The sequence below is a fragment of the Pseudonaja textilis genome, chromosome 1 (assembly GCF_049901715.1).
Source record: "Pseudonaja textilis isolate UNSWEBS1 chromosome 1, rPseTex1.2, whole genome shotgun sequence".
In the NCBI taxonomy this organism is placed as follows: domain Eukaryota; kingdom Metazoa; phylum Chordata; class Lepidosauria; order Squamata; family Elapidae; genus Pseudonaja; species Pseudonaja textilis.
Genome location: NC_141990.1, coordinates 219,959,119 through 219,974,919, shown reverse-complemented (window position 1 = coordinate 219,974,919; position 15,801 = coordinate 219,959,119). Strand labels below are relative to the sequence as shown.

The 15,801-nt window shown below is 37.8% G+C and overlaps 1 protein-coding gene across 15 annotated transcripts in view; it reads left to right on the top strand.

Moving 5' to 3' along the window:
• Positions 1-15,801, top strand: part of TNS1 (tensin 1) — a 368,591-nt gene that overhangs the window by 227,635 nt on the left and 125,155 nt on the right. For all 15 annotated transcript variants that reach the window (XM_087920518.1, XM_087920520.1, XM_087920516.1 and 12 more), the window contains one exon: positions 4,721-4,759. In XM_087920518.1, coding sequence (XP_087776644.1) covers positions 4,721-4,759 — 39 coding nt within the window. The remainder of the gene's footprint in view (positions 1-4,720; positions 4,760-15,801) is intronic.

Genomic DNA, 15,801 nt, shown 5'->3' with positions numbered 1-15,801 from the left:
CTTGCTTGGAACTATCGCTCGTTCAGGGGTGTCCCAGCTCCAGCGTGTTGCCTGACAGGGCTGCAAAACTATGATCAAGTGAAGAAACGTAAGCAACTCTCCTTCCATCTTCAACTGACTTGCTCTTTCCTTCTGGTATCAGCTCCCTTATATGGCAAACAAATTTGTCCACTCATAGCTCAAGCAACTCTTTTGTGTCCTAAAATGAACTGTCATTGCCTTTCAACTGCGTAAGCTTCTTATGGGCAGGAAATGCATGTCTTCACTTATTTAGTCCTTTGGAGTGCTTCTTATTTTTCTGAGATGTGATGTTATACAGTTTGGCATACTAAATGAAACCATGTTCTATAGTCTGTGATGTGGGAAGTCTGGGGTTGTTTATGGAAGTCAACTCATGGATAAAAGAGATACGTTATATTGTTTAATTGGGCTCTTTCTTTGTACTGCTGATGCTCTCCCCATGACACCACCCAAAACTGGGCTTCACTCACAGATCTTCAGTATTGGAAGGCATCTTAAAAGCTTCTTAAGATTTAACAGCAGCATTTAAAAGTATTTCATTTGTAATAATTCATTACTGGCAGCGGAATCCCTTAATGACACATGCATGTGGCACTGGCAGATGGTTGGCAATGATATATTTATTCCCCATGTCAAAATCTGGTCATTGCTATTGCATCGAAGGTCTTCAAGTGTTTTGGGAAGGGGACATTTGGAATTCTGAATATGTGTTGTTAGTGCTCTCACAAATTGGTTGCTTTGGAGGGCTTGCCTGTTCACAAAACAGCTGCCTGCTGTGACCCAGCCAGTTACAAAACATCAGTTTACCAGAATTTTACCTGCTTGCCACTCCAGCCACCTCATGGAATCTCTGTTGGCCCTGCATACACAGAAGTGGCTTGTTGGACTCCTAAACCAGGGGTTCCCAACAGAGGTGGTGTTCAGCAGGTTCTGACCAGTTGTGGAGAACCGGTAACAGAAATTTTGAGTAGTTCGGAGAACCGGCAAATACCACCTCTGACTGGAAATTTTGCAGTGTCCTTCCCCTGCCACGCCCACCAAGCCACGCCTACAGAACCAGTAGTAAAAAAAATTGAATCCCACCACTGGTTCCCAACCCCCAGGCTGCAGCCCACTTCCAGGTCTTGAGCCTTTTGGAACTGGGCCATGGAAGTGGCATGTGTACATGTGCATCCTTACTTGCACAAACAGCGAGTGCACGTGCACATTCCCTATTTGTGTGAGCGCATGTGCACATCTTGCCACTTGTGCAAAGAGAGCTACATGCATGTGCACACTTGCCCACTGTGCGCATGGAACCATTCCCTCTCCTACCCCCCGCTGGTCCGAAAAGACGAAAACGTTGGGGAACTCTGTCCTAAACAGATCACTTTTGTATTTCTGGATTGCCAGTACAAAGAAGAGGATACAAGAGAAAAGAGAAAACATGAAAAGTCGAGATAGGTTTATACCATAATGAGATGTAAGCGTAAAAAGGCTCTAATAATACCTTTCTGGGTACTGAATGAGGATATAAAACAGGGGTTCTTAACCTTTTCTTCACCAGGGATCCTCCCTCCTTTAAATATTTTTTATGGCCACAGATTAGGTAGGTATGTCTGGCTACATGGTCATGCAACCTTGAATCTTAACTAAGATCCCTAAGTCTTAACTCAAGATTTAAATCATAATATTTCTTCATGGACTTCTTCTGGTGATATTGCGCCCCCTGCACCTCCCCCCCCCCGGACAAGGATCTGCAGACCGCAGGTTGAGAACCACTGACATAAGACATTATGGTGGCAGGACATATAATACTGTGAAATGGGGTGGTGGAAGTAGACGTAATATCTTTGCTTTTGTGTTGCCTGTAATCATGCTCAGTAGATTCATGGTTGCCTGACCCTGTAGCCAGACATACCTACCTAATCTGGCAAATGAACTTGCATCTATTAATGAAGATGCAAGAGCAGTTTTTTAAACAAAATGTGGTTAGATTTCATGTTCTTTCACAGGCTAATCTATTGATGCCCTCTGCTGTTTGGAAGTCAATAACTTCATTCTTTCTGTAAACAATAAAGATTGTAAGCGGTTTCCAGTACAAAAAAGGGAGGGAAAAAAGAGACAAAAGAACTGGCACATTATAGAAGAACATCTCCCAAGGACCAAAAGGCCAAATGCAGTTGCCTCTGGAAATGATTGAAACTGAAATTTGGCTGGATGTGATGTTTACATGGCATCTGTGGAAAAAAAAAACACCTCCCTGTCCCCTTTTGTTCTATAAGCATTCTGTAACATGGGGGTTCAATTAAGTGGATATGAGATTTCTCTTAGTTGAGGCCAACTTTCTTTTTTATTATTATTTATTTTAGCACTCAAATAGTTTTTCCACATAAAGGGGCCTCTGGGGATTGGATGAGCTAGTTGTGTTGGGGAAGAGGCCTTCTTGTTCTTCCAGAGAGCCCCTGTGCTAGGAAGGCAATAGGGAAATATTCTTTTAACTCAACTCCCCCCTCCCCCAAGAGTTCCCTGAAATTCATAGTTAATGATGGCTTAGGAAGAAAACAGCAACCCTTATCAGTTGCTTCAAAATCAAAAACTCTAGTAAAAAATCTCAGTATTTAAATATTAATGCTAATAACATATTTGGATTATTTGCTTATGACATGCATATGTCAGGGTTATTTATCAACTCTGAGATGGTGCAGGGAATAGGTGGCTAATAAATTCATATCAAAAAACTAAGCCATTCTTATGATCCACAGCCTAGGGCGCTTGAGGTCTCTGGCTATAATAGAATTCAGGGCCTTCACACCACTGTTATTTTTTTTTTATACGTTTCTTTATTTTAAGAATTAGTCTTTATGTTCTTCATCTTAAGAAGTAGTCATGGCTGGAAGATGTAGCAGGTTTGTTTGTTGCTTTTGAATGGTATCATGAAACAAACCAATATGAAAAAGAGATTGCAGAGATGTTTTCTGAACATTGATCCAAAACAGCGTATTTTTTTCATGTGAAATAATTATCTTGTGAGCAAGGTATGCTAGTAGTCAACAGGATATAATGCAAAGTTGAGAACAACGTTATATTTTCAAATGTTACAGCTATCAGGAGTTGTACAAAAATATTCACTGGACTTTTCCATCTTTTTACTGCTTACTAGAAGATTGGGTTGTACTTAGTGTATGTCCACATACCACCATAGGTTTCACTGAATGATTTTGGAGCCATCACACACTCTCTTTCATCTTCTTCACATTCTGAAAATAAAAAGAAGGGAAGACTGAATGTAAGCCTCCTTGAATTCCATAGCATATAAATATAATCGTAATAGGTTTTGGTGGCTAGATGCAACACTTTTTTTGTGTGTGCAACTCAAAGATACAATAGGCAAGAGACCAACAGTGGTTTCCTCCAAACAGGTTGCAATTTCCCATTGGTTTTTATTCTACTTTTATTTTTGGTGTAACGTTTTTTTTATAATTTATGTTTGTTTCTGTTATCATGGTATATACAGCACACAGAATGCTATTATTACTAGTACTACAATTACTTCCATTATTTTTCAACTATACATTGGGATGTTTTTGAAAACTGCCAGTAAAATTTGGCAACAAAGGATTAAAAAAAATGGGGTTTAGGGTCTCATCAAAGCCCATAATTATAAATTGCCAACGTCCTACCTTACAACAAAATCAAACACCATCTTCAGTGCATATCATGACCATGAAAATAGACACAAACACACATCCTTCACACTCCACACATTGAATTGAAAACCCTGACACCGCACCAACACTGCATTACACAGTAGAATTCAACAGAGCTACTGCCCTGGGATAGAAGCTGTTTCTCAGCCTATTTGTCCTTGAAAGAAGGAGCAGCTAGCCATAGCATCCATGTGCACAGCCATCTTGAAAACCGTTAAGTGCTTATTGTCAAGTACTGTAGTTGCTTTCTTTAAAATTGTAAAAATAAAACCTAAAAATATAAAAAAATTAAGTGTTTAAAGCTGCAGTATTCCTCCTTTTGCTCAGTAATGTTTTCTTATAATACTAGACCTCTGGCCTTGGCAGCTCAGGTTGTTTAGTGAACAAATCCTCTGTAAGAGTACAGCCTTGATAAGAATTTTCAATCCTGGGCAGTTGCATGATGGGTTTTTACAGTGTGACTCACTCAATCTCTGTACATTTTGTATCCTTTCCCAAACACCTATTCTGAAATCTGCCTGAACATTCAGTTACTTTACAGGGAGCAAATAATTTCCGTGTACAGGTAGAAGAGCTCAGCATCAATGTTTGGCGTATTTGGTTTATTTTGGTGTATCAGTGTTTGAGTCAGTTTGGTGTAGTGGTGAGCCAGGAGTGTAGAAACCAGGGGACGGTGAGAATTCTTGTCCCACCATTGGAATGGAAGCCAGCTTGGTGACTTTGGACCAGTCATTCCCTCTCAACTCAACCCACCTCACAGGATTGTTGTTATGGGTGAAAATGAGGAGCGGGAAGAATTATGTATGTTTGCCCCCTTGAATTACTTATTAAAGGTGGGATAAAAATCAAGTTAGTTAGTTAGTTAGTTAGTTAGTTAGTTAGTAAGTAAGTGTGACTGCTGTTAGATGGTAAGAGGGAAGTACATCCAGTGTTCAGGTGAAATGTGTGTTATTTTGCTTTTTTCTGTGTTATGACTACTAAAGTTGGGTCTCCTTTGTTTGCTCTTTTAGGCTGCCACACCTTGCATGCCTGCTGGCAATCATGAGCTGGTAAGTGTGTTTCCTTTTATTTTTCTTTGTCCCTTGCTTTTATCTACTGTATCTCATTTTTCTGCCCAGAAAATTGCATAAACCACTTAATTGTTGAGATGAAAGTAGGCAGGTGAAGTTTAGGAATTAGAAGAGAGAACAACTTGTTGGAAAAGCATCTATATGCATGCAAACTCTGCTGCAAGTTTGGATGTTCTTTATTTTTAATGGATTCTTCTGAATGTTTCCAAAAATGCGATCAACGGAGAAAATATTAGAAAACCCCCAGCAACTGCACAGTTTGTACCAAAGAGTTGGTTGCATGCAAACAAGATCTGCACAACTTTCCATTAAAACATGAAAACTAAAGAAAAGCAGGAATATTTGCAGAGATGTTTGTTTTCAGAGTTTAATTATAGATGCATATTTCACAGTTTGCATATTTACTGGTGTGCACATATTTTCAATATGTGTAATGGGTGATAAGAAAGCACACTTTCCATTTATGCAGTAGGGTTTCTAATTGGTCTTCTCCGTCAACCTGCTGGATCCCTCATATGAGTTATACTTTTTGGTTCTGCAAACAGAATTACACCATTGAATTCAACTTTACATATTCTTGGCATCACATTAGGGTTGTGAAGATTGTCCAGCTGTTAGTATGTTGGTGAAAATGCAATGACTTATTATGAATTGTTGAACTGTGATATTCAAATATTGATCTAGATTTACTCCATGCCATTTTGGTATATATGTGATGATGCTGGATGAGAAATCAGCAAATAGTGCATTCAAGTCCATCCTTAGATGTGGAAGTGCAGGAGATGATGCTGATGAGTGTGGTATACACAATGAAGCAACAAAATGCTAGGCAACTGCTATAGGCCCAGCAAGAAGCAATATTGTCTTTATTTACCCCATTCGCTCCTCCATATCAGATAACTGAAACTCTGTCAAGATTTAGGTGATTCCTAAGACATTCTCTCATATTAAGGCTAAGAACTCACAATGGCTTAGAAGCCTAATATTAGAAAATGATGCCTTGAGATTTCCTGGGTGTTACAAATCTTGGTTGATGAGTTGGGATGAAGCCCATACAAAATCGTCCCTATATTGGATATTCTTAAGTACATAGGAAGCCATAAAAACAGCTTTCCAAGGACACCAAATCTTTAATAAGTAGATTGATAGTAGCAAAGGTAATGCTAAAAAATTACAAAGAAAATTCCAGTGATTGCCCAATAAACTGCTCATGACTGCCCACTATTTAATATAATCACAACAATTGGAAATAAATTCAGACTTATTCCATGTTATAGAATAATCAGGTAGGATGTGAAACTTATATATTAATGAAATGAAAAATGTCCTATTAGCATAAATTCTTATTTATTCTCATTTATGGAATAATCATGTATTAATGAAATAAGATTAGGAATAGAGAGTTTTGGTCTATCTGTAAAAGTTACCATGTGATCTATATATGGAATTTTATTCTCTGAAACTCAAGTCTAGTCACATTAATGTTTTCAGCATTTTTAATTGTCTAGACAAGACGTCCTTAAGCCATTTTTTTTAAAAAATAAGACATCTTTGGTATGAACTCATCATAAATTTCACAAGGAGAGGCATACCATTAATCTTAATTCCTGATTTAGGAACTGAGTAAATTATATGATTTAGGATCTGAGTAAATTATATTAATCCAAACAAAAACATTTTTGGGAAACTCCCAAAAAGTTAAGCATGTCAAAAAAAAACCCTATACAAAAATGCTTTCTCAACATTCAGGCCTGTAGCTTCTAGATCCTGTTTATTTTAAGTTAAAACAAGAACATCATAAAAAACCAGAAGCCTAATCTTGAACGCATCCTGGCTGAGCTGGGTACACAGCAGTTAGAAGAATAAACTGGTTCCAAATGCAGGTAGTCCTTGACTTATGACCACAATTGACCCCAAAATTTCTGTTGTTAAGTGAGACATTTGTTAGATGAGTTTTGCCCTGTTTTACATCTTTTCTTGCTACAGTTGTTAAGCGAACCACTGCAGTTGATAAGTTAGTAACCTGGTTGTTAAGTGAATCTGGCTTTCCCATTGACTTTGCTTATCAGAAGGTCGCAAAAGGAGACATTGCAACCATCGTAAATGTGACCCAGTTGCCTAGCAACTGAATTTTGGTCACATGATCATGAAGATGCTGCAAAGGTAGTAACTATGAAAAATGGCCATAAGTCACTTTTTTCAGTGGCCATTGTAACTTTGAATGGTCACTAATCGAACTGTTGTAAGTTGAAAACTACCAGTAACTGTTAAAATCTTTAGCATCCAATTGCTTAACACAAGTGATAGGAAATTAGAATATACGGTAATATCCTTGTGTGGTTTAGTAATAATTATAATATTTGCCCCATTAAAACTAAAAAAACAGGAATTTATTTGGGGAAAAAAAGTCACTCAGAAAAATAGGAGATTATAAGGCCCAATATACAATGTATCGAACAGGGATCCTACTGGCATAACAGCCGGTTCGGAAAGCGCGCACTTTTGTGAGCTCTTCTTCAGAGCTACCGGTTCTATTGAACTGGGCTGAACCGGTAGAATACCACCCCTGGTACCAAATCAGAAAACTATCGATCAGGAGTTTCCCCAATTTCATAGATTTAACTGTAGGGACTGGTTCGTAAAGTAAGAAAATGAAGTGAGATTAGTAAATTGGTCCTTGTGGTTATTTTTACTTTTTGTTAAAAGCAAATTGTCTTGCCATTTATTGCTGAAGAATGGGAATCTGCACACCATTTGCATCTCCCATAAATGGTACATTTATGTTTGCCTGAAGAATATGCTCCATTTGTCTCCCTTTTTCAATATTTCTGCTTTGTTTGATGCAGTGTAGAAAAATTCTACTTTGGAAGCATAAAACAGTATTAAGTTCATCTTTAACAGAGACGAAATTGTAAGATATTGGTCAGGAAATGGGTAGGGTAATGAACTAATAATTCAATAACTTTACCTTTTAAGCTTGTTGCTTTACTTTATAAGCTGCATATGTGATCATTCAACCTCAGATAAATACTTTGGAGATGTTTTATATCAAAGACAATGATGTAACTGAATCACTGTTAATAAAAAAAATCTGCCATTTCCTGTTCTATCTGTTTAATAAAGTGTATTGTTCAGCAAAGATATATTCAAGGACCATGCAAAAAATGTATGTATTTTTTAAAGCTTTTAAAAGAAATTGTAGTAGAATCACATGCTTTAAGTTAAGATAAAATAGTGAGGATCACAAGAGCATGGATTGAAATTGTAGTAGAATCACATGCTTTAAGTTTAGATACAGAAGAATGAACTATCAGGAAATAATCTTAACCAAAAAGAATTTCTTTTATATGGAAGAAAGGAAAGTATACTCCCTTTGGGGAAGATTTATACAACTCAAAATATTCATTCAGCTAAATTCAGACATGTAGTCTTGCAAAATATTATGAATCTGAGAATATAATTTAGGTAGTGAAATGTTAAGAAAGATTAAAAGTTTGATTCGAATAACTTCTATTACATGGCCTGCTGATTTAGTTTACAGATATTCAAAACAATTATGTGTTTGTGTTTGGACCATAGAAATTCAGGTTTCCTAAATCTTGATATATGGCAATAAATATTTAAAAATGAGTTATCTTTCTGATACTTTTTCAACAGACAATTTAGAAAATATATTAATTAAAATGAAATTTCTTGAATGTTTAGAATTATCACTTATGTAAATTTTTTCCATCCAAGCATTCCATAAAAGGGAAATAGGGATACCACAGAAAACCAAATCCAATTCTCCTCCTACCCCTTTACTTAAATTTGGTCAATACTTGTTTATGCTTAGCTGGACACCAAGTCCATTAATATTCAAAACTGCTGTTAAATAGTTTTAAAAACCAACAATCAAGAAAAATGGCATGTTACTTTGTCCAAGCATGCTACATCTGGATTGCATCAAAAGACAAGCTACTGCTTCCCAAAATAAGAAAAATGCAAAATAATAATAAAAATTAAAATTAAAATATCTAAATCCTATTTTTCAATAATCAAAAATGTTAGGATATTAGCTAACCAGATGATTAAATATAACAAAAACTATCAGGGAATAGGAAAAAAATTCTCCCAATGTCCATTAAAATATTTGGATTTTTAAAGAAGGTAAATTTAGAAGAGAAAAGGGAAAAGCAAAAAGGAGAGGGAGGGGAAAAAAGGAAGAAAAGGAATACAGGTTGGTTAAAAAAACCCCACTGCTGTTTGTAATATTTTCCTTTAGCCAAGGTCATATGAATATAAAAAGAACATGTAATTAAGAGACAGAGATAAGTTTAAAAGCTTAGATAGAAATAATTATAATAACAGGAAGAAACAAATAATCTTCCTTCTACAGGAACTTAAAAGGATAAGATTTTTTTTTAATTTACACAGAATTACATATTGTTTTCTAAACGCCACTTGATAATAATTATAATTTTAAAAATTGGCTGGGTACCTGGTGAAATAGGGAAGATTCTTTTCTCATGCAACATTTCTCGTAGTGTTGAACATCTGTGTCATTGACCTTTAGTATAATCAGGGAAAATATAATGTGAAATTTATGATCTCTCCTTTCACTCAGTGGGATCTGGCCTTCTTGTAAAATGTCGCTCCTGACAACAAATATAGGAAACTTCATAATGAATGGTTGAGGTTTACCAGTTATACAAAAAGGAGAAGCTGGAATGTCCTGAAGCCTCTCAATATCTAGCTGATAATCTTCAGATGTAGCTATTACTTCCTGTGTTAAAGGTTCCCTAAAAACACCAGCATACCTGTTACATGTGGGCAAAGACCTGGCTTCTGCCTGTCTTTTTGAGGGGATGCCTTTGAGTTATTGTTGACTTCTGGTCACCTGAACAAGCTTCTGTGATTTTCTTGAGATTTTGGAAGTAATTTGCTGACCCAAAGTCACTTAGCTGGCTTCATACCTAAGGCAGGACTAGAACTCACAGTCTCCTGGTTTCTAGCGTGGTGCCTTAACCACTACATCCTTCTACCTGCCTATCTAGTAGTAAGTCACAGACTTCCCCTTTCAGAGGGAGCTGTCAGTGGGTCAGTGAAAATGCTCCCATTCCCCTTTGAGAGTTATCGGTGGTCAGATTAAGCAGCAAGTTCAACTTTCCAAGATTTAGTATCACTTGTTTCTTCCCATCCCATTCTTCACAACCTCCAGGCAAAGACTTTTACTGCCAGAGATGGTGACATGTGATTTGTTAGTGTCAACATACCAGTGATGTTTCATCCTGAGCTTACTTCTCCTCAAGTTCATATAGAAGTTAAGCAGCAGACAGGGAAGGGATGATCTCTGAGATAAACCCTAAGTGAGCATAAGATATTTGTGGATGTCTTCTCTCCCATTATCCTACCTTATATTATCCACTTAGGAAGAAGTGGAACATGCTCTCCTTTCCTAATCCTTGCAGATAGCCCAGAAGAGTATTGTCATCAGTGGTATCAAGGAGGTCTAAAAGGAGCAGGAGATATGCATTCTCTCATCCAGAGTTCAGCTGTCAGGGTGACCCATTGGTTTCCATTCCATGCCCAGTTTTGAATCATGTTTGGAAAAGAACTAGATAATTTGTTTCCATTAGGGTACAGTATTCCAATTCCATCATTTTTTCAACAACCATTCTTTAAAGGAAGGATGATTGGGGATGAAATATTATCTGCCCAAATCAACTAGATCCTTCCCCCAAATGACTCTTTAATCCAGCCATGGTCCTACTGCATTGTGTTTCCTGAAGGATCCAATTTGGGCATCGATTGAGACCACATATGGTAGAATTCATCCTACAGATCACCCTACCTATTTCCCCAGAATCAAGATGCCAGAATTAATCTCAGGTAGCCAAGATGGAGATACCTGCTCAAGGCATAATAGTGAAAAGATAGGTTCTTTGGTGTTGTTCAGTTGTATGCTGTGGAAGAGCACCTTATTTCGTTGTTCTCAGGTTTCTGATTACAATGACAATAAATTTATCTATCTAATTTATCTATCTATCTAAATAAATTAGAGCTAAGCCTTTTTCATTATCCATACACCCGCACATGTACATGCTCACACCAGTTGATCATTTAATGGATGTAATTATTCCATGTAGTTCTGGGCAAACTGTATCCCAAGGGCTGATGCTTGGTTCTTGATTGTCATCCACTTCGAGCTTTCCTGCATTTTTCAGTTGGGTGGTAGGTTTGGGCAAGCCACTTGGAGTGATCTCTTTTATTGAAGATTGCTGGTATACACATTGGATCCCGTGCACCAAGGGAATTGGTGCTCCGTTGGGATGTTCTGTTATTTTGACATTGCATTTCACTATGTTTAACTAACGCAATGGTTTTTTTATTTTTATTTTTTGCTTCATTTTTATATAGGAAGTGTTCCAGCTTTCAAAGGCAGATCTTTTGGCTGATTATATTCCACTGAGTCTGGGAGGGTGGGTTCTGTCTTAGCAAAAGCTTTAAATTGTTTGGAAACTCTAGCATATTTTAACCACCCACTTCCTGGGCCAATCATATTTTAGGCCCCAGTCTGGTTCTGCCAAGTCTGACTAAAGCAGAATTTAGCAGTGAAAACTATGTCCTTGGATCACCCTGGGAGTGGGGCTGGATGGGATGTATGCTTGGGCCAGCCCCTCTACCAGCTATATAATAGAAAAGCCACTTTTAGAAGAAACCTGAAGATGAAGCATTCCTTGATTGGGATTACTAATATTCTCTATTCAGGGAATGAACATTTTCTGATGCTTGCTCTTAAAATAAGCACAGCCTTTCGTGAGGTGGGAAGCATTTTCACCATGTGATAGCATCTGGAAATCACAGGGATGACAAATTGGATGCTGATGTAGACTTGTTTAAGCAATTGTGTATTAGGTCATTTAGCACAGAATTGAATAGTCCCTGGATTGCCAGTCAAAAACAAAAAACAGCTTTGCTTTTATTATTGTGGTTATCTAGGCAAGTTTTTCAGGGAAACTAAAGAGTGCAGGTAGAGGTTTTCTGAAGGAATATCATCATCTTTTGAGGGATTCTGCTCCGTGGGTTATTATTCAAATTGCTGCAAGATACTTAAGTTGGTGTTTTAGTTTTGCAAAAGGGCTGAGAAATCTGAAGTAGTCTTAGGATGGTTGAGGATTCAAAGGGAAGCAGGTGTCTTGAGTGGTTGGTCCATGTGTCATCTCTAGGTGATGCAATTCCTCATTTGCCCCGTGTCTTTCCAAAAACAGAACGGGGGGGGAGTGGCAGCCCATGCCCTGTGGGTTGTTCTGTCTGCATTACAAGATGAACCTGCATGTCAGCCTAGATTCCATCTGGACCACAACTTCATATGGCAGCAAAAGAAGCAGGCATTTTCTGTTAAAAGAGGGGAACTGTGGATCAGTATCTGCTGCACTGTAATCAAGGATATAGTGTGCTTTCTCCTAACATATTTATTTGTTACTGCCCTTATAATTGCATAGTAGCAAAATGGATTGGCTTTATTCCAAGGGTCTTCAAACTTAACAAGTTTAAGACTTGTGGACTTCAGCTCCCATAATGACTGGAGGAGGAATTCTGGGAGTTGAAGTCCACAAATCTTAAAGCTGTCAAGTTTGAAAACTCCTGCTTTATTCAGAGGCCATGTATCTGTAATTATTGGAAATAATAATAATACTACTAGTACTACTACTAATAATAATAAGTGTCTATCTCAGAAACTCCATTTAGCAATACGAACTATAGAAGTAGAATTGCTCTATGTTACATACATCAATAAGCAGAACAGGTGGAAGAGGCAAAACCCAACTTTTAATGTTCTAATCTAGCAACTTGAGATAAGTGCGTCTCTATTTTTGATGACTGTATGGAAGTTTCCAAATAGGCTGTGATCCTTTGCCAGAAGCATCTAATTTGGGAAACTGGTTTGCTACCATTGAGTGTGTTTTGGGGGGATGTAATAGTTTACTTGCAGAAAGAGAACTAGGCAAGTTATCATATGGAACATGTCTTCTGATGCTTGTGGAAAATCTGCTGAAGCCCCAGATATATTCAACATTCCTCCAAATACAACATTTCTCCCCAAAATTTGACTTTTATTTAGGAGGCATGAGGGTTTCAAGCTTCTCTTGGCAAGATGCCCTGTAAGGCTGTTTCCATAACCGACTTGCTTCTTATTATCTGAGTACAAGATTAATCTTTTTAAACACACTGGCATATTTAAATATTAAACATGCCAGATGTGGGTCCTTGAAAATGCTTTCCAGTATGACATGGAAGTTTATCTGTAGAAGGCACATGCTTTAGTCACTTTGGAACCGTTATTGTGGGTTTGACAAGGAAACTGCAAGATGTTAGAAGTTCTCCTGGAGAACTCCCTTTGGAGATCAGTCCCAAATCCAACTGTCATGCTCCAGTAACATAGACAGAAAATGTTGTCATGTTGAGAATTCCTTGACATGAGCAGAGTTCTAACTCTGCTTCTCAACCTAAGTAAGGGAATGCTGTTCCTGAAAGCATCCACTGCACTAAATTCCTAATATTTAGGAACCACACTTCCCTTAGTAATAAACATCCCTTTTCCTTTCTTCCCATCCCGCAGTATTTGCACAAGTCCCTGCCTCCTGTTGTTGAATTTTCACCTGTTTATAATTTACCTGAAAAGTCCATGTTGCACGGAGATGATCCTATGAGGTCAACGTCTCATGGTGGATTTGTCTTGCACATTTTTAAATGCATAGGGTTGAAATGTATCTGTTTACAGAATTAATCTGTGACTTACAGGGAGAAAAAAAGGCCAACATTGGGGGGGGGGAAATAAAAATAATGTCAATTACATTGTGAGTAATTATAAGCCAAGGCGGGATCACATATTCAGGAACTCAAATCATTACATTTTCCTTGCCTGAAGATGCTTTCAGGGATACTTACTTGATAGTGTTCCTACAATCCATACAGGGTGTTTTCAATTGATCTGTGAAATCATCTTCACACCTGCTAATCTCAGGACATTGAGAGCAAGCAGGAAACACTGTAATCCATTCAAGCCAGCCAATAGGAGGAAAGCTAATCAAATTATCAAAGTTTTATGGTTTTATAGCCAGGCACTGTCCTCAACAGATGCAATCCTGGTTATTGCTTTTAGTGTAAAGTATACAATGTATATGAATGAAGCAGAGCAACTTAATGGCTGGGAGGCAGAATAGGCAGTATCCATGCTGTATCAGTACAAATGTCATGGATGTAGATGGCTTGCCTTGCAGTTATTCATGAAATTTATTGGCCATGCAGACAGTGAGGTCCTTTGTACTCTCTGAGCTTGGCTATTTGCTTGCAAAACATTCCATTATCTGACTTAAGTAATACCATCAGTGCTAGTGAGTGCTTGCTTCTTACAGTAACTTGCCTTGCCAATGTTGGTGAGGATACGTCCTCCCCCCCCACTGGTAGTTCCTTGATTAGAATATTGTTTTCTGCTTGATTGGTGTTTATCTCCTTATTGGTTCCTTGATTAGGTCATAGAGCTGTGCTACATATATTCACTTTTGGTAATGCAGACAGTATTATCTGCTATTTCTAGCCTTCTTATTTTCCTGTTCATTTCCCCCCTTTTTTTTCTTTCCCAGAAAATCTGTTCAAGAGAGGAAAGACAGAATAGCTGCCTCATGGCCTTTGTCTGATAGCCACAGGAGCGTTCCGTTTGGAGCATTCCTTTGGACTTGCATGTCTAAATTTTATTGGCTGGAGTTGAGATATGGAGAGCCTGGCAGGAATTTGCAGGATATTGAGTTGACTCCATCTATTCTTCCATGCTATGGATGCGTCTTCATTTTGTGATGCATTGTTCTGAACTTTGAACAGAAAGAACAGGAAGGTACTGGGACTGCAAATAATGAACTTGAACTGAACAAGAATGATAAACACTGACTCAATCCTCTTTCTTAGTAGCAGAAGCCAACGGATTTAGGAGTAATTCTGGGGAATTTAAGATGTGATTTACAGTAGCTGTAGCAGCGTGCACAAGATGTATGGTATGGGGAAGCAATAGCTGAACTAAGGAAGAGTTGACTTGCTTAAAACAAATAACAATTAAAAGTTGATAAACTAGCTATGAGGAAAATCTTACAAAAGAGACTGCAGAAAAAAACAATTATTACCAACCTGCCTTCAGTCGAGGACCTGTATACTGCACGAGTCAAAAAGAGGACTGTGAAAATATTTACAGACCCCTCCCATTCCGGACATAAACTGTTTCAACTCCTTTCCTCAAAATGATGCTATAGAGCACTACACACCAGAACAACTAGACACAAGAACACTTTCCCCCCGAAAGCCATCACTCTGCTAAACAAATAATTCCCTCAACACTGTTCAACTATTACAAAGTCTGCACTACTACTACTATTAAACTTCTCATCACTCCTAATCACCCATCCCCTCCCACTTGTGATTGTAGGACTGTAACTTTGTCGCTTGTATCCTTACGATTTATAGTGACTGTTTCCTAGTATGATTTGATTGCTGATTGTACCCTTTGACTATCATTAAGTGTTGTATGTTATGATCCTTGATCATATCTTTTCTTTTCTTTTATGTATACTGAGAGCATTTACACCAAGACAAATTCCTTGTGTATCCAATCACACTTGGCCAATAAAGTATTCTATTCTGTTCTAATGTATGCACACGACATGAAATTTTAAAACACTAAGTGGAACCTGGAACTGTTGCAGAATTTAATATGTAAAGCTTTATTTTTAGAATTTCCATTTTAACCAAGACTCTGATAGCACAGCACATAAACCACAGAAAACACTGCACCATTGTAAGCCTCCAAATATCTTTAGGCATGGTTGACATTTTATGATTGCTGGCTTGGAGAAGTGCAAGTACCTTCAGTACCACTGAGCCTAAGTGCTTTTGTTATTTGTATCAATTCAGCAAAGAGGAACCAGCTTTTAGAAGTAGTTTGGATAAGCTGGGACTCCATGCAACTTTGCATCATCAAACTTCAGATGGTT